Below are 19,537 nucleotides of genomic sequence, written 5' to 3'. Positions count from 1 at the left end.
TAGAATCGGTCATTTGGGCTGGTAGAATTTCTGTAGTTGTTCATGTCTTTTGCCTTGTTTGGCTTCTGGGTTTGGTGAGGAAAAGGAAAGAAAAAATGGGGAGAACACAAGTTAGCATCCGAGAAATGTTTATATGGGCGGAAGATGTAAAAGGAGGAAGTGAAGCAAAATGCGTCTCCTTTTCACTTTCCTTTCTATCTTCCTGATCCCTTGCCAATTACAAATCTCAAGAAAATATTAAAATCTCTAATTAGCAATAGTGTTGTTGTGTACGTGGGCAACCCACTCATATCATTGCACAAAGAAACAATGAGATAAAAGAACCCAAAAACACAGAGAATTAATTGGGGTCTTTTCTGGGCCTTTTTACTGGACCTCGAATCCAAGAGTAGAAAGGATTGGCTAATCTCTCTCTCTCTTTTTCTTTTTTTCTTTTTTTAAGTTATAAAGTAGAAATTTAAATTCTAAGTTACATCTGTGTACAGAAAGAAACAGGTTTCTTCTCATCTATTAAGGTAAATCTTTTGAGGACATCATTAACTATCCATACCCTTCCCGTGGTATTATTTTATGAAGAAATGATCAATCAAGCATCGGTGCTTGCACTGTTAGTCGCGTTTTTACCCTTTTTTGCTAAAAAAAAAAGAAGAAGAAAGCGACAAAAACTCAAGATAAAAAGAAGAAAGAACAAATGGGTAGTGAACAACACCTGAGAGGCATCAGAGAGGAAGAGCATAAGATGAAGGTTAAAACAAACAAAAATGAAGAACAATAAAGAAAAAAAAAACCCCTAGCTTTTGATTAAACTAAGGAAAAGCAAGGATCCACTTGGGAGAAGTTGCATGGAGTTCATCCCCTCCAATTTTGAGAGTCAGCAATCATGCTTCCCATCTGTTTAAAGTAATAATAATTCTCTCTAAGATAAAAAGGGCTTTTTGTTAGTGGGCATTTCCTTTTCTAAGAGCCATTTTTGGGCTCCTTTTCAAAGGGGCCATTCATCCCTACCCCACTCTCCCAAAAGGTGTGGCCTTTCCGCCTCTCCTCTTCTCTCAAAGTTGGATCCTTTTTATGTGCATTATTGCTTATTGAATAGCAGCAGCTCACCTACGCTACTACACCCATACGTGTGCATGTAGCAACAAAAACATTAATTAATTATTATTATTATTATTACCATAGTCACAAATTTTAATTACTCAATTCTTATACCCATCTCAAGCTAGCACTCCGCTGTAAATTTGATTTGATTACCAAAATATATGTCACCAACCCTCTGATAAAGATAATGGACAATTAATGGAACTTGATGATCCACACAGTTGTTTATGTTCCATCTTGTCTCTTTGCTCGCTCCCTTAGTGTTAAATCATGTCACCCATGTCCAGTTGCACGAGGAAACCTGCTCCCGTTGCCTAAGGCCTTGTTTGGTATCTTCACCCTTATCTTTTATAATATTTCTAATTCTTTATTCTCTGGGACTAATTAATTAATAAAACAATACCATTTTACATTCTCTTATAAATTAGTACATATCCATTCTCTCTCTCGCTCTTATATATATATATATATAATGCATTTGTCCTTGTCGATTTACAAGTACAAATGTTCATGTCATTACGTGCCGATCGATTACAAACCACATTAATTAGCACTAACTACTTTGCAACATTCAAAGTTAATAATATTCCGTAAGCATGGATTTGTAACGAACTAAGCTCTAAACAAGGGAGGGAGGAAGGTGGAGGATCCTTTCAAGTTGGGGAGAAAGGTGACCATAAAACAGCTTGAAAACCACGGCCCAATCAAATGCAGACACCAAACCCTACTTGCTTAGTCTCTCCAATTTGACTCCAATCATCATGAGGGAATGTCTTCTCCAACACTCACTAAAAGCAACAAAATTAGGGGTTTGTTTGTCTAAATGCTATATAATAGGGCATTAATTAATTTACACATCTAAGTGCAGGCTCCTTTCACACACTGTTCATTAATTAATGAATCCATCCAATGGTTTGCGCATCTAAGCACATTAACACTTTCTTTGCCCCTACTCACCCCCCCTTCAACTCTATACGCATAGGTAGGTTTGATTATTTACCATCAAAGTAATAAAAAAAAAAAAAAAACAAAGAATTCTTAGAGTTAGTTTAGCCATGAAAGGCGAGTCTTGTAGTAATGGCATTGTTATTCTTTAATGATCCTAAGTTTAAAAATTCAAGTTATAAAAATAACTTCTTTGTAAAATAAGAGAAAGGTTATGAATAAAAATAATTCCCTATTACTCTTCACAAGACAAGATATCAAGAATCAAAAAGTTTTGCACATTTGAGACACCATTATAGAGTTAGCTTATCGATAAAAGACTATAATAACTTTTTTGTTTGTCGTTAACGACTGCCCATGCACAAGATTGTCCACACACAAGTTTTACATGTTTGTTTAACGCGATTTATCTAGTGCACATCTTGTTCATAAGGATAGCAATGAGAAAAAAAAAGAAGGTAAATTTCATATGCTTTGTATGCAATCCTAACTTTTCGATCCTTAACGGGATACAAGTATTTAACTTGATTATCACCCCAATAGAAAACAGGGACCCTTAAACCTTTTTTTGCAACTACAAAACCTTTTCAATAAAAAAATCTTTTTGAAAGTATAAACCAATGGGCATTATAATTTAAAAGTTTCATATATGAATGTATACATAAATATGGAGTGATTGAGATAATGAAATATGGTTAATTGTTTTCTAAGGACACATCTTAGCGGTAAATCATGTGGAGTTTTACAAAGAGTATTAGGGATTCTCATGTTAAGATATGAACTGAATGTGTTGATTTGTGTATATATAGGTTGTGAATGTATCCGAGCGAATCAAGAAAGAATGTCGTCCGTCCCCAAGATTAGCTGGGCAATGCTCGGAATCTAAATTATAAAAAAAAAAAAAATGATTGATTGTCCTTCTCATTATATTATTATCTTTTGTATCTAGAAGTGTTTATTGATCTTCAAAATCCTTCTCCTCCAAGGCTCTAAAGATTTAACATTAACATTTATTTAAGAATAAAATAGGGGGTTAAGAGTGAACTATGATTTCAACAGAGGGTTAATTATATTGAATTCACTTATATCAAATTGGCTAATGTCACATTTATATATAACTTTATATTTTGATTTAAAGAGATTCGAGGAATGAGTAATTTGGTGAAATTCTTTGATTCGTGCTTGACAAAGTGGGTACATCAATGGGACAAAATATGTTCTCACATTTTCCCTCCTTATGCTGCTAGATTTTTGGTAGGACACTTAACCATTCATTATTTTTCAAAGAAATAAATAATATTAATTAAGTTGATAATATCATGGATTGTGGCATTTATTATTCTTAGAAATTTCATTGAAATGTCAATTATGTACACAAATATGTGTTATTAAATATCTAATATTTTGTTTCTATCAAATTCTTATTCACCAAAAAAAAAAAAATTTAATAAGAAATAAGATTGACTCATAACATTATCCTTTTATTCACTTAAAAATTAAATTGTTATACATGTAGTAATAGTTGTTAATAAAAGATAACATGCCACACGAGCACTTAATGATTGGTTTAATACATATGACGCCCTCTTAATGATTAAAAAATATGATATTTAGTATATGCATATTAAATGTCAAAATTAGATATCTTTATTATTAAAAATTATTATCTTATGTCTTTTTTTTTTTTTTTTTTACAGAATATTAGCGTGTGTATAAACAAGTTCGTTTCTATAAGTGATATGTCACATAGATGATCAGTTAGCAGTATTTGAATAGATTGACTGTTTGTTTTGTTTACTCAATAATTAAAAATACATGATGTTTGATTCCTAATATATAAAAAGTCAAGATTTCATATATCAATTATTAAAGAATATTGGTTTAAATTCTTACCCTGAGATACAAAAGAGAATATAAATAAGAGAGTGAAGGAGCAATAGAATTGAGTTTAACAAAGAGAAATGATGAAAATTAGTTATGTTATATTTTGTAATTGAGAATGGAAGAATGTAGCATTTTTCGGGTTAATGATCCAGAGATTTAGGGGTTTGAGATTTAGTGTTTTTTTTAAGTTATGGGTAATTTGGTCTTTTGTCCATCAAGATAAATTTTAATTTGATATATTTTGCTGACTTGATGAAAAAGCGATATGCTATTCTTAGAAAATTACTTATCGCGTTTATGATATGTCATTTTCTTTTTTTTACATGTATATTCTACGCAATTAGGGTAAAAATTTAAAATAATAATTTTTAATAATTAAAATATGAAACCTTGACATTTTTATATATTAAAAATCAAACATTATATTTTTTAATTATTGAAGAAGTACAACAAATCAGTTAAACTATTTAAATATTACCAACGAGTTATTCATGTGACATCACTTGAAGAAATAGGCACGTTCATACATATATTAACGTTTTGTCAGGATAAAAATATAAAATAATATTTTTTAATAATTAGTATATTAAATTTTTAATATTATATATATGAAAAACTAAATATTATATTTTGTAATTGCTAAAGAGAACCGTATGTATTAAGCCATTAACTATTTGTACGAACGTTTAAGTAACAACAGTCCACGATTAAAAAATTAAATATTATTATTATTAAAATTGAGAAAACACTGAAAGTTCAATTTTTGTCGATGATTTACCCAATAATAAATAAGCAGCAGAGCTGCTGCCGGCGCCAACATTTGTTGCTCTCTGCGTTCCCTTAAGACCTCCACTCTCTACTACTCATCTTCAAGCTTTCTCTCTCTCTGTCTCTCTCTCTCTCTCTATAGCATCATTGGTAACTTCCATTGGATTCTCTCTCCCTGTGTGTGTATATGTATATTTATATATACACGCATACATATGTGTGTGTGTGTGTATCTAAGTCTAATTCTAATTGTAGAGATAGATATGCCATAGCTAGCTGGTTTTAAAGTCTTGTCTTTGCCTGAACATGAAGTCTGAACCCTCCCATCTCTTCTGCAGCCGGGACGCTTCCATGGAGAGCGGCTTCTCTTCCCCTAGGACCGACGCCTTCCCGGCCGGTCTCCGTGTTCTCGTCGTCGACGACGATTTGGCCTGGCTCCGAATCCTCGAGAAGATGCTCAAGAAGTGTTCTTACGAAGGTTCGTCGCTTCGCCTCTTCACTCTTCCTAGGCCTGCTTCTTTCTTCTCTTTTCCTTTCTGCTTGTTACTTAATATATGATCTCCTTCTATGTGTTCGAATTCTTGATCACTATTCTAGGAATCATTTGTTGTTATTGATTTCTTGTGAAATTGTTATCCTTGGTTACACAGTGGGGTTTGCCCTAGTGGATTCCGGGACATTCCGAATAGAGCAATTTATAGTTGATGCAGTCTTGTTTATCTGGATAGAAATGTTGTTTTTTGTTTGTGAACGTTTTGCTTCGTCTCTGTTAGGCCCAACGTGGAAAACCCTTTTTCCCGAAGAATTAATGCACGAAATCCCGATTGGGTTCGTCATTAATTCATAAAATTAACCACGATGTGATATTGAGGTGTCAAAAAATTCGCAGTTGCTCATAGATTTATTTATTTATTTGTAGTTTACCCCCCAATTCTGCCCTTCGTCCAATGTTGATTTTTTCCTTGTTGACTGAACTTATAGGCTGTAAATTGGCCTTCTGAAACTCTGACCAATCTCTGCTGTGGTTTTATTTACGCCGATTCCCACGAAGTAATTCTATAGCTAGGTATGAACCATCAATTTTTTTAATTATGACGGGCTCTGGAGTGAATATTCTTTAATTTTCTGACAACTTGCAGAAAGGTGTGGTATTGTTAAGAAAAATCTTATTTTAGTAGTGTGGTACTGTCGCTTTAGATTCCAAAGTGATAGTTGCTTAAGCATCACGGATAATAGAGTTCAAGCATAGCAGTCATTATTAAAATGTTAACGCGTCAGAGTACTCTAACAGGACCATAGTATTCTGCCACTGCTTTTGCTTGATTCCTTTCTCAGTGCACAAAAAAAGTTGTTTTACAAGAAGTCCTTTCCCTTTTGGTTGCCTCAAGGTGTCCCTGGACCTTCTTTAGTTGAGATGAATCATTATATTGCACACAATTAACTAGTGGTGCGCATCAGATGACTCCAGTGGAAACTGAACTGTGCCTCGTCCAACTTTACCAATTCTCTACTCTTATTATTCTGAAGTTCTGCTATTTGTCTGATTATAGTTTCAAAGTACAAAATCCATTTGAAAATTGCCCTAAAACCCTCCAAGTGGCATGCATGGTCTGCATGGTCATCAGGTCGTGATTTGCGATTTGTCAACCTAATGAAAATGGAGCATGAATGGACCCTTAGCATAAGTCATGACAAGATTTTATGTTGTACACATCTATGAGCAGGCCGGCATACTCGCTTTTTTATATAATAGAGATCTTCACAGTTGGTGTCACAAGACTGAGTGAGGGCAAGCATTACCTTCTCACATTTTTTGGGGCAAGACGGCCACTTAAAATGAAATCCTTGGTCAAGCTGTCCCTTATAGGAATGACTTTCTGGGAGGCCTAGGTTCAAGACACTTAACAAGGGATGATGATGCACAAGGTTACATTGGTTAGGCTGATAAATAGCTAAGATAGGCATGACTTTGTGTGTGTGTGTGTGTGTGTGGGGGGGGGGGGGGGGGGGGGGGGGGTGTTTGAATAACTAAGGTTGTGATGATGGCTCAAAAAATTGGGTGGGATGAATACTACCTTCTGAGTTTGCATTAAGAATGCCTCTTAAGCACTCTTGGATCAAACAACTAGCCATAGGGTTGTTTTTTTTGGAGCCTTGGTTGAAGAATATTAATAAGGCACGAGATTCCACAGGTTTGAAATTAAACTAGGATGAACAGCTGAGATAGGCATCCTGTGGTGTTGTAGACATAATGATGAACAAATCTTTGGCTCCAATAAGCTTTGAAATCTGTCCCTCTAGTGTTAATTTTTCTTATTAAAAATAGACACCCTCCAAACAAAATGTGCACCTAATAACCTGAAACATATTTCAAGTCTGAAGAAAATATCTTGTATCCCATGACAAAATGAAAATGGTGAACTATACACATATTAGGTCGTCCTCCTTTATACTTTTAAACTTTAGTTGTTCTAAACCTTGACACCTCCAGTTCATTTTTCCTTCCTTTTTTTCAAATGAGTAATGCAGTAGCAAAACTTTGTTGTGAAAATCATCAAACACAATTAGGCATAAGAGGAGGAGGAATTTCACTATTCAACCAGTCTGGATACAGACTTCACCAGGTTGTGTGAATATCAAGAGGACAGAGTTTTCTTAGCTAAACATAAGGCCATAGCCTCTACGAGACTACATGCATCTGTCATCAGTATTCTCCTTCCATCCCTTTTTGAAGCTTTATCCATTGCCCCATCAAATGTTAATTTGATGCACCCTTGTGCCATCCCTTTCTGAGTTAAATTGGTTTAAGAACAAAGTTTCTAAATTAATATTTGATTTTCCTTTTTTTCCCCTTAACTTATTTCTCTATATGAACAGCATGGAAAAATAGTTTTATCCATATTTTAATACAATAAAGTATAAATGCATTTGCAACATAAAAATGAGCAAAAATGTATTACTTTCATGGGTTATATAATACGTGCTATCATGTTCCTAGCATACATTCCTAATTCTGAAAATTGCCTTTTCATCATGTTGGTCTAGCTTGTCTTTTGCTTTGGATATTAGGCCAATCCTTTGCAAACTAGACTTGAGCACAGTATATTTGTGCCAAGCTGTTGCAAACTGAACTTGAGGACTGCTGATTTAGGCCAAGCCCTTACAAACCAACCAGCATTGAAGTTCTATTCCCTGGGCTTGAATAGTTCAATATTTTGGATTGGCTTATTCACAGATCATTTGAATATTTAGGATTCTGCCTGACAATTGCATTCTATAAATGAATGCACTTTCAAGACAGGCCTTTCAATCTTATTACCTGTAAAAGCTCTACCTGAGTTCTAAAGATAGTCATGCTGATTGCCTTTTGAGTCCCGTCAGTCTTCCAGTTCTAGCCATTCTGCTGTCCCATCTCTGTTTGTCTATTGGTTTATAACTTTCTGGTCATGGCTATCAAAACCCCAGTCTTGATTGTGTTCATATCATCCTATTATCCATTTTCATAGAATCGATGGGAATCACACCTAAGATTGTCTTGGTAGGATCTTAGTGGGATTGGTGTAGGGTTGGATAGGGGTCAAATTCTACTACTATTTTTGTGTCTATTTTGTTTTGGGCTTTGTAGCCCAAGCAACAATTTCCTAAATTAAGAAAATATAGAAAAAACTTAGGGATTTCTTTGGTCATTATAGGGAGAAATTGAAATATTTCCCAGGCTGCTTCCTCAGGAAGAACAGTCCAGATGCAGATCTGTTTATATTCTTCACCGCCTTCTTTTCTGCGGCAGCAATAACATTGCATCTCTTTTTTTTTTTTTTTTGGTGGCAGCTGTTAATATAGCAACAAAATTTCTCTTCTTCTCAGTAGCCGCTGCTGCAGTAGTAGCATTCCTTATTCTTTTATATTGTGGCCGCCGCGCCATTGTAGCATTTCCTGTTCTTTATCTGTTTTTAATGTCTATTTCTTCTTCTTCTTTTTTTGCACAACTTTGGCTTAGTCTGTATATATTTTGAAATATATATCGTGATTTATAATCCACTTCTTATAGGATCTTGCAATCCTCAATCTGATCCTCCCATCCTACAATTTGATCAGGAAGATCCATTCACCAATTCCACATAGGATCCTGGTTTTGCCAACCGTGTTTCCAATGACCCCACAATCTGGTTCACATAGCATACCTCATGTTTGTTATCTTGGTCCCTACCATGTTTTCTCGCTGACCACATATGGAAAGAAGCTATAACTTGCGTTGCGTAGTCACTACTCACTACACAATTACCATGGCCATGTTCTTTTCTATATGGTGTCCTTACGCATGATTGATTGATCAAGATATCAAAGCCTTTCATATGGTGTGGAAATGCATGTTTCTTGGTTAATCTGGGGACTATTGCACTCTTGATCGCAAAAAATGTGGGTTATTTCTCCATAGCCTAAAAATATTTCAATTTCTTTAGCAAATTTTCTTTTGTAATTGTTTTGATATGCTTCTTCTTTGTACTTGCTGACCATTTAATCTTTTTTATTCTGCTGCTTCCTTGTGGTTCAGTGACTACATGTTGTCTGGCAAGAGAGGCCTTGGACTTGCTTCGTGAAAGAAAGGATGGGTTTGACATTGTAATCAGCGATGTTAACATGCCTGACATGGATGGATTTAAGCTTCTTGAGCATGTTGGACTTGAGATGGATCTCCCTGTCATTAGTCAGTTCTCCGTCATTAACATTTGAAATCTTGTTCTTATTGTTTTTTCTACCTCTCTTCCATTTATGCCACTGAAACTTTTAGATCTAATTGGTGAATGTTATTAATCTCTGCAGTGATGTCTGTTGATGGTGAAACAAGCAGGGTGATGAGAGGAGTTCAGCATGGGGCCTGTGATTATCTTCTTAAGCCCATAAGAATGAAAGAGCTTCGTAATATATGGCAGCATGTCTTTAGGAAAAGGATACATGAAGTGAGAGATATTGAAAGTCATGAAAGTTTTGAAGAATTACATATGATGATGAGACATGGATCAGACCAATCTGATGATGGGCACTTCCTTATTGGATGTGAAGTGACTTCAGGAAAGAAACGAAAAGATGTTGAAAACAAACACGACAACAAAGACTTTGGTGATCCATCTTCGGTGAAGAAAGCTAGAGTAGTTTGGACTGTAGATCTCCATCAGAAATTTGTCAAAGCTGTAAATCAGATTGGATTTGATAGTGAGTTTAATACAACCTTTCCTTATTTAGAGTGGTTTCATCTTATAAGATTAACATGAATCAGCACTCCTATTTTTACAGTATTTTGATCTGAGTGGTCTTCAGTTATTTGGCTCTTATCTTCTGGAGGGTGCTGATTTTAATCTGTGTTTGGCAGAAGTTGGTCCTAAAAAAATTCTGGACTTGATGAGTGTGCCATGGTTGACAAGAGAAAATGTAGCTAGCCACTTGCAGGTACATACTCTTGAATCTTGCTATGGACTATGGTATTAGCTAGAACTAGTAACTAATTCTGTAATGACATATTTCTCCATAAAATTATGTACAGGAGAAATTTGACAGAACATGTTTTTGCTGTGCAGAAGTATCGCCTCTACTTGAGTAGGTTACAAAAGGAAAATGAGCTAAAAGCTTCTTTGTGTGGGATAAAGCAAACAGAGCCATCTTCAAAAGACCCTGATGGAAGTCTTGGCCTTCAGAATTCAATCACTATGCAACAGAATGATGCTGCTTCTGGAATCTATGGAATATCTGGAACTAAGACCATTGTACAAAATGTTGATTCCAAAATCCTTGAAGGTGATCTCAAAGGTATTGTTTCATTACCAATGATAGAAACCAAGAAAGCTCTGCATAATGATATACCTGATCCTTCAAGGGCCAGCAGTTCAAGGACAAGCTTCAGTCATTCTAGTGGATCACTGGAACCAGATGTAAAGTATGCAAAATTTGATTCTGGTGTCCCAAAGCAGTACTCTTTAAATGAACTTCCAGAAATTCAGTTCAAGCACAAACAAAAGGCACACCTTGAGTTAGAGAATGGCTTCAACCATCTTCCACTGCCTGGTATCCAGCATCACATGCAAGTTGATTGCATTCAGCCCACTTCATCTGTGAGTTCCAGACCTTTTAACACTGACATAGCCAAACCAGCATGCATGGAAATCAAGCCTTTCGATGCCAGTTGCAGAGACCAACAAATAAGGCAAGTAACTTCCTTAAGAAGCACTATTCCGGTTCAGTCAGAGGGCCTCATGACAAGTTTACATAATTGTGAGCCGATTCTTGGAACTACATTGAGCATTAAGAATCATGCCTTAGATCAGATTTTCGTAAATGGTCTTGAATCTGCCCAAAGAAACCTAATTTCTGGAACTTCAAGTTTTCCATCTTCAGATGAAAACCTCATCACTTGTTTGCTTCAAGGTGATTGTTACACGACAAATGTGGGACCCCTGAGCAAAGAGTCTTTTAATCAAAACCATCCAGACCTCTTTGCTGAAACTCCAGCAAACCTGTATGAGGCGCTGAGGTTCGACCATGAGTATCCTTGGGAATCAGTAGAATATCCGGTGATGGATCAAGGTCTATTTATTGTCTGAGTAATCCATGGGAGCGTTACTTGCTAGATATCTCCAAAAAGGCAAGTGACTATTTTCTTCCATTGAATTGATATGTAAGCCAAGTATTTCAACTTGATGGACTGGGATGTATTCCCTATCAATTTGGTCATGTTGAAAAGTTTATAATGGGAGTGGTGGCAAATATTAAGCAATAAGCAAGTTTCCAGGAAGTACTTGGAATAGATGAGACATGCCTATGGTGCTCTGTAGATATGTACGTTTGCGTGTTTGTTTGCTCATATAACCCCTCACAAATTTTGTGGAAAAGTTGATAGTTGTCAAAGTAATTGAGCACTAGATCTAGATGCATCTTAAGACAGCTGGTCAATAACTTGAGTCATGGTACTTTCGACCCTTCTAATTTCAGTTGGCAAAACTAGGGTTAGCAAGTAATGTGTTGTATAGAGGAGAAAATACTGAAGTATTTAACCATAATACACACGCATACAAACGGGTTCAAAACCACATACAAAGATCAGCTATCAGGTAAAATATATCGACAAAACACAGAGAAGTATCCAATTCAGAAATGCTTATACTCTTCATTTGCTTATGACACCTGTCCATAAAATTGGCCGAACCAAAAGATTTTACAAGAATTAAAGGTGCAGTACAGAAAATTGTAACATCTGGCCCCTAAATACACTATATCTGTAAAGAAAATTGAGTAGCCTGATAGTCAAAAGAATTTAAAAGAGCCAATCTAAAATTCCACTCCAAGGTTGAAAACAGCCATCAACGCGTATTAGGAATGTTTGTTACACATTTTCTGCCAAATGCATCCACTAACATCTGAATGTTTATTTCCATCTCTATGAGGTCAATTCTCCCAACGACAGACCATAATCAGAAAGACCATTCAATTATTGAACTCCGCCCTAAACTTGGAAAAGCTCGATATTTGGGGAAGCATTCTCATTTGTATTTTTCCTCGATGGTGAATTGGAAGAAAAAGTGATTTGAGTCTTTTCAACAACATGCTTGGGCTTGGAGTTATCCTTGGCTGAAGCATTCCCATTTGTATCTGTGTGGCGGATTTGCTTCCTTTCAAGCTTTGGTGACAAATGCTGTCTCGGCTGGATCTGCAAAAAAAAAAAAGAAAAAAAAAAAGAAATGATTTCACATGATATTGAAGATGCAAGAGGAAATCAAACAAACGGCTCATAACTTCATGAGAGATGTCCAACAGAAAATTTGAGGTTTATGAAACTCTTTAACTGTAAGAAAAACTTCTGGGAGTCAGAAGTTCCTATATGCTAAACCCTAAAAGGGTACAGAAAGCCATAACCTCCTAAAGGAACCCCCACCCGAATGAGGAACTTGTGTTCATCCTCCTAGGAGTCAAGTACTATTACAAGTAGCAGAGTGTTTCCAAATCATCATCACATGCATTATGCATATACTGCATTTTAAGTACACAACTGGCTCCGAACTTGAGGTTTCATATTATACATTAGCAAGAACTTCAAGCATCATATAAGTAAACAAAGTAGATGCGCATACCTTATTCATTTGATTGCTTGCTGGTTCTGAAGACTTGGCCTTGGAACTGGTACTCAGGGGCAACTCTTTGAAGTCATCCTCTACTTTCTTCTGTACAAGAATGTTCATGTTAACTGCTAATCTGTTCTAAAAATACTTAATATTTCCACCTACAGCTCTGTGTTAAGAATATCTTGAACACTATTTCATATACAATGCTGTTACTTTTATGTCAACTGTTGTAAGTTCTTAGGTTTTTAAAAGGTAAGTGTCTTATTAGCATTGGTTGCGTTCACATTTGGGAGTTTATTCCAATTCATCCAATAATATAAGTCAATAACTAACCCGGGGTTTTGATCGGACATGCTTACTTTCTGTCTGCTTGGTGTTTAGCTTCTCTTGTAGCTTCTGAAAGAACTGGAACAGCAAATTGTAGAAAGAGAGAACATGAGAATAAATGATAACAATGCTTTAAGAAGCAAAACTGCAGACAGTGTCATTGGCTGTGAACTTGCCTCTTTACGTTTTGCCACTCTTCCTTCACACCTGAAGCTAAAAGAGGAGGCTACAGTGGGGGGCTGTGCTTTGCGTACAGATGCACCTGGAGTCTTCAAGCGGCTGCACACAGTTTTGAAGAAAATTCAGGATTCAGCTCCATTGGACAGTGTTGTAACGTCATAATAATTACTGTGCAACAGGAATTTCTTACATGTATGAGGAAAAGTGATGCTAATTGAAAAAGTAGTTCATATGTGTATTTGTATAATTGGCAGGACAATATTGGAATATATGCATAATGTCATGGTTTGCAATGGCAATCTGCGAACTAACAGTTTTGAGTGTAATTCTACTCATGTCTTGAGAGTTGCATTAAGTTTAAACATGCTTGAAATTGAAGGTGTTAAAACAGTTGGTTTCCAGTGATTAGGTCGAGCTATTACCTTCAAGAGCATAAAAAGGTATAATAGAAAGCTGCACAAACCAGTCAATGCAGCATGCACAACACGATGGAGCAAGAGATTACCTGAACAGCCCATGGCAGATTGCACCATGCCATTATGCAGCTTTACAAGAAGCACATTAGGGCTCAAGCAAGAGACAATATTTTTGCTACTAGTTTGCCTTGAAAGTGCATGTCAAAGTGGATTTTTATCGTTTGTGGACTTCCCAAATCATAAATTTAAGTCCAAAGTTAGCCTCCTTTTACACTATTGACACCTCAAAATACATTTGGAGTACATGCTCAAGCTTCTCCAAAACTTTCATTTAAGATTTACGTTCATTCTGCTCAAAGATCATCTTGGAGGATTACCAAGGCAACCAATGGCGGTTCAAGCACTGGATGACGGACTACGATAATTCACGAAAGCAGTTAAAGTCATAAGTTTGAAGTCAACTAGTTTGGCCAGAGAGTAGCATCTTGTAACTGTTCGGCAATAATAGTGCATGGTGTGGTCGAGATCTGCTAATTGAACTTGTGTGGTTTTTCTTCCACTCTAAAAATATCTGTTACTTTTAGCTTAAAGAAGTGGTAAATAACCATCATTGTAACCTTCACATACATCAGGCAAGGGTAGTAAAGCATAGTAGGAAGCAAATCAGATTAGACTAAAGGAAGCCATTTCATTATGGACGAGAGTTCGTATCCATGTCCTATTGTGTGCTTTGCGCCAGAGACAGGATAATAGCAAAACTTTTGCAATCCCCACAATCTCATTCGCCAGATCAATAGACAACCTTATTTCTTATATTTTCTCTCAGTTGACAGTTATATGATCATCTGATGAGAACTCTACAATTTCCAATCCACACAAGCTAAGACTGTTTAGTAATTATGTAGCAGAAGATCTTACTCTGCGGACAGGTAGTTCAATTTCACATCAGTTGTCCTTCCAGAAACTGAGCAATCATCCTGCGTTTTACTTCTGTAAACCATGAAAAAAAGAACATTTTGATGACAGGAATACTATGTGCGCGCGCGGGCGTGTGCATAATTAGCACTAGACAATATCAAGGGTTACGCAGACAGCTGACATATTCCCACTATTTCTTCAGGCCTGTTCAACAACAACAATCACAAGCCCGCCTTTCTTTTTTTTTTTTTTTTTTAATTTTTGGTAAGTAAGAATCACAAGCCTTAATCCCACTAGGTGGGGTGGGGTACATGAATTTTAGACCTCCAGCCATGTTCCTTAGCTTTTGTTTAACAGAAACAATTACCTTCTTCTTTCTGCTTGAGGGGTTGCTGAAGGTTGCACAGATAACCCACGTTTTGATGCCTGCGGTACACTCAATATATATAAATATATATACAAACACCGATATTAGCTATGTGTTACAAATTGTTTGAATACGAAACTATTTATGCACTGGCATGCTCTTGCACAAATGCATCAATGGGTGAATGAGGTGAATGTAAGACGTAAAGTACACACCTTACTTTGAGTTTGTATGGGAATCGAGTTGTCGTTGGATGTCTTTGCAAAGATTCCAGTAGTTTTTGAATTCCCAATGCTGAGGCTATTTCGAAATGTTTTACCAGGTCCACCAGCATGGCAAGAAACATTGATTGACATGTGAAGTGATTTCGGTGCTAATTTCCTTTTCTCCACCAAGTCTCTTGTAGTCATTTTACTGGTTTGACTGGCAGTATTTCGCTCTCTGCGTTGGGAAGGACTCAGTTTGACAGAAGACTGGAGCTTTGATGCTTGATGCTCTCCGAATGATTTTGAGGAACTATTTGATTGTGCTTTCTGGCTTGTTGCAACTAAATTACCTCGATTAGCCGCATCCTACAAAATAAGCATCAGGTAATAAGCAATGAAAAAGAACTAACCTGGAAGATATAAGAAAATATATGACAGTCAACACATACAGTGAAGAGCATCTCCTCTTCTTGATTGGGAACAATCTTGTGATGGACTTCAACATTTTCACGCTTGTTAGGTAATTCAACCCGAATAGGGTTCATGGAATGTGAAGAAAAATTGATAGGCACGTGAAGTGATTTTTGTGTTGGTCTCTTTTCTTCCACCAAGTCTCTTGCGCTCTTTTTACCGGCTTGAGTACCATTCCAGTCTTTGCTAGTTTGTACAGGACTCAATTTGACAGAAGACTGTTTTTTTGATGCTGGCATGTTGGTGAATGAGTATGAGGAACTAATTGATTCTTTCTGTGTGCTTGTTGAAGCTAGGTCACCTTGATTGACAGCATGCTGCAAATAAAATAAAGAAGGGAAAAAAAGAAAGAAGAAGAAAAGGGTAAGAAAGTAACCAAAAAGAGTTTATCTGGCAGATGGGAAAAACCTGAAAAATGGTCTTAACACGCACCATGGCAGGCATTTTTCCATGTTCAGTAGGCATAACTGGGCAGCCTTTTCCACCATTTTCACGGTGGTTAGGCAACTCAACTGGAATAAGATTTTCTCTGTGAGAAAAAGAAGTCATTGACACGTGATGTGACTTTGGTGTTAATCTCTTTTTCTCTACCACGTCTCTTGCAATTCTTCTATGGATTTGAGTGGCACAGTCATCCTTGCTGGGTTGGACAGGAATTAGTTTGACAGAAGACCAAAGCTTTGATGCTCGAATGTTGGTGAATTTAGGGGACCTAGTTGATTGTTTCCTCTTGATTGTTAAGGCTAAATTCTCTTGATTAGCAGCATTCTATAGAATAAAAATCAGGTTGTAAGGCCATACAAAGAAGTGATTTGGCAGAAATAAGAGGACGTAGAAATCATCTAACACATACCACAATGGTGATCTCTTGTTGAGTGGATGTAGCAATGATGTGGTTTTCAACATTTTCACGATTGACAGCTGAATCAACCTGGATAGGATTTTCAGCAACAACAAGCTCACTTACTGGTTCTGCATTTTTCTCCTCAGTGTTTCCCAATTTATTTCTTTCAGCACTGGGATCCCATACATTTGGATCAACAGAGGGAACCACCTTAGACTGCTCAGTATTAGGGGCACCCACTGCCTGCACTTCACTGATAGACAGATTACTGTCTGATTGTGATGAGTCTGGGACAATAGAAGAATCATGCGGAGCCCCGTGTGGATTACTTGATTCAGAAAAATTGTTACTTGCTGCACTTTGCTGCTCAAGCACTGCCGCAGCTTTCCTGGCAGCAACTCTGTTGTAATGGGCCTCAAAATAAGCTTTCTTTTCAGCAACAGAACCTGGCTTAGAAAATTTCTCGGCTTCTTCCAAGTATCGGTTGTTAGAGAAGCACGACCATTTTTCCCAAGACAATGATTCCGTCATGAATCTCCCAAAAGATATTGATGTTGTTAGGGCACGGAGAGGATCTTCCTGTAATATGATTATTTTTGTTTTTCAATAGCCTTCTTAGTTAAATCTTCAGATTTGAGTCTAACTTTGCTCATGTATCCAATCATACATGTATCGTAACTCCCAATATAATCTGTAACTTAAACACATTGAAGATAAACTTAAAACAGATTTCAACAGACATTCATCGCGTAAACCCTTCAATTACTTGAGAACTAAATCATGATCCCAAGGCAATAATAAGTAAAGAATGGGGCACAATAATCAAAAGAAGAGCAAGAAACCATAATTGGCAACAAAACCTCAAATACTCTGAAAACAAGACTAATCAAGTATTGTCAAATATCCAAGAAAGAAACAAGACATATGAGGAAACCCATATAGCAACAACAATGAAGAGAAAACAGAGGAAACAAAACACCCACAAGGGATTTGACCCAATAAGTGAAAATGAAGTAGATGAAAGTGGGAAATCTTGGGAAGTGTTTCTTGGACTGACCTCTTTGGGGTCGTCGCAGTAAGTCTCAGCAGGCTGAGAGAAGGACCTCATGAGACAAGGTACTGATGACTCACCCATGCCTTGTTTGCGGTGATCCTCTCTAAACGTTTTCGTCGAACAGCTTCTGTGCAATTTCTTGGAATCTCAGAGACGCTGCTCTTGAATATGAAGAAACAGGAAAAGGAAACCTTTATGCGTGCCCTTTTGATGTTGCACTCTGGGGTCTACATCTTCCACGACCACGAATTTCTCTGCAAATTCCCTCGATCGAGAGAACCTTCATTGTCTTTAAGACGTTGTACAATGCCGTCTCTAATTTGAATTTGGAAAGAACAAAACAGGATTAGCCCCACTAACGCCTTCTTGCTTAATATTCATATCATAACGGCTATTGCCTCCATATTTTCTCTGTTTTTTTTTTTTTTATTAAAAAATATTTATAATTTTTTTAAATGTACAAACTTCAAATAGAAACTATTCTATTATTGTCTATTTAGAATAATTACTAATTTCACAATATTCTTAGGTCATGTTTGGCTAAATAAAATGGCTTAGAATAGAATGAGAACTAGAAAGAATTAAATAATTATACTTTAGTACAAATAAAAATAAAACGATCATTTTATTCTATTGTTATGTTCACAGACATTTTGATATAATAAAATAGTAAAAAAAAAATTAATTATTAATAAGAATATCCTTTTACATTATAAAAAATCAAAAAAAATATTTTAAAATAATTTTTACTTTAAAAAATCATATAATTATTGAATATACGTTAAGAAATTATTTTTCCTTTTCAGCTAAAAATAAAAATTTTGTTTAATTGTCAAAAAATTATTTAATGGAAAATACATAAATAATATTCAAGTAAAATTTAAAATATAGATGTATTAATTGAATACAACTTGCGAAATTAAATGTTTTACATTTTTAATAGCTAAAAAATAAATATAATTTAATATAATTACATGTAACTAATAAAAATTGGTTGAGTGTCAAATATATATAGATAAATTTCAACTAACACGATAATAATTTTTTACAAATGATAGTAGGTGACTAGTGACTGCTTGCAACGAATTTATATACGTGATAATATGTAATTTAAAAAAATTGGGAGTAAATTTAGAACATAAATGAATCTAATTACAAGTGAGTACACTCTTTTAACTTTTAATCATAGCATCACGAAGGGGAGTGTTTTCCGTTGTTGGGCATATACTTTCTTTATTATGAGTGCTTAAAAAATATTACTCAAATGTAAAACTTAAATGTTCAAATATAAATTTTGAATCCATATATGTTAAGCACACATAATAAAGAAAGGTACGTTCGAAAGAATCCACGAAGATATACGTAATAGAATTTAAAATTTTTATTTATGGATTCCTTTAGAAGACTGATTCCTAAAAAATAGATTACGAAAAATAGTTAAGATATTATCTTTTATAGCGCAAGTCACCGGAAGAGAATGATCTCCTCTAGATGCACAAACGTTCAACCTTTAACATGTAATTCGTGCGAACAACACTTAAAACCACAACAAGAGTAGCTTCCTTAGGGTATCGTGGAGTGTTAGCTCAATGAGAGGGTGAAATCTAGAGGGAAGGGGATACTCCTTGAGTATGGTCAAAAGTCGCTCACTTCTAGGGTTTGGCAATCACAAATTTTTCATCCTCAATTTGACTCTCGACAAGAGTGTAAACAGACTCTTAATGAAACCCTAACTTGAGTGGGCTTAAGCCCATGTGTGTGGCTCTTCTTTCCTTAAACTTGGTTTTATTTAAACATTTTAAACAGCCACATATAACCCATATTAAACTCCCACTTATAACCCATATTAACTCCTTAATCCAACCCATTAACCCTAGGTAAGTGGTAATAAGATCAACTAATAATTTGGGCTAATAAGTCACCAAACCTTAAAGCCTAGTAAGAATCTATA

General features: G+C 35.8%; 2 protein-coding genes across 7 annotated transcripts; one reads left to right on the top strand and one right to left on the bottom strand.

The window, feature by feature from the left end:
• The first annotated feature begins 4,712 nt into the window (after positions 1-4,712).
• On the top strand, positions 4,713-13,333 carry LOC127809683 (two-component response regulator ORR26). Of its 3 annotated transcripts, none has more exons than XM_052348679.1 (6): positions 4,713-4,845; positions 5,034-5,173; positions 9,248-9,400; positions 9,517-9,906; positions 10,064-10,140; positions 10,269-11,843. In XM_052348679.1, exons 2-6 carry the CDS (start codon positions 5,047-5,049, stop codon positions 11,286-11,288), a joined length of 1,767 nt encoding a protein of 588 aa, XP_052204639.1. In that variant the 5' UTR covers positions 4,713-4,845; positions 5,034-5,046; the 3' UTR covers positions 11,289-11,843. The 3 variants fall into 3 exon arrangements, with proteins under 3 accessions (XP_052204639.1, XP_052204638.1, XP_052204637.1); XM_052348678.1 differs by lacking the exon at positions 4,713-4,845 and adding an exon at positions 13,185-13,333 and having other exon boundaries at positions 4,858-5,173; positions 10,269-11,329; XM_052348677.1 differs by lacking the exon at positions 4,713-4,845 and having other exon boundaries at positions 4,859-5,173.
• Positions 11,852-17,943, bottom strand: LOC127809682 (uncharacterized). 4 transcript variants are annotated; one of them, XM_052348676.1, is made up of 11 exons: positions 17,590-17,942; positions 16,542-17,223; positions 16,121-16,456; positions 15,667-16,005; positions 15,227-15,583; positions 15,012-15,070; positions 14,645-14,716; positions 13,307-13,409; positions 13,137-13,208; positions 12,813-12,902; positions 11,852-12,391 (listed from the first exon to the last, which is right to left on the bottom strand). In XM_052348676.1, the coding sequence occupies exons 2-11, from the start codon at positions 17,061-17,063 to the stop codon at positions 12,188-12,190; spliced, it is 2,154 nt and encodes a 717-aa protein (XP_052204636.1). In that variant the 5' UTR covers positions 17,064-17,223; positions 17,590-17,942; the 3' UTR covers positions 11,852-12,187. The 4 variants fall into 4 exon arrangements, 3 of the variants coding, with proteins under 3 accessions (XP_052204636.1, XP_052204635.1, XP_052204634.1); XM_052348674.1 differs by having other exon boundaries at positions 11,853-12,391; positions 16,542-17,111; XR_008025196.1 differs by having other exon boundaries at positions 12,245-12,391; positions 13,163-13,208; positions 16,542-17,111; positions 17,590-17,943.
• Between the last annotated feature and the right edge of the window lie 1,594 nt (positions 17,944-19,537).

The sequence above is a fragment of the Diospyros lotus genome, chromosome 9 (genome assembly GCF_014633365.1).
Source record: "Diospyros lotus cultivar Yz01 chromosome 9, ASM1463336v1, whole genome shotgun sequence".
Lineage (NCBI taxonomy): Eukaryota > Viridiplantae > Streptophyta > Magnoliopsida > Ericales > Ebenaceae > Diospyros > Diospyros lotus.
This window is presented reverse-complemented; position numbering and strand designations above follow the sequence as displayed.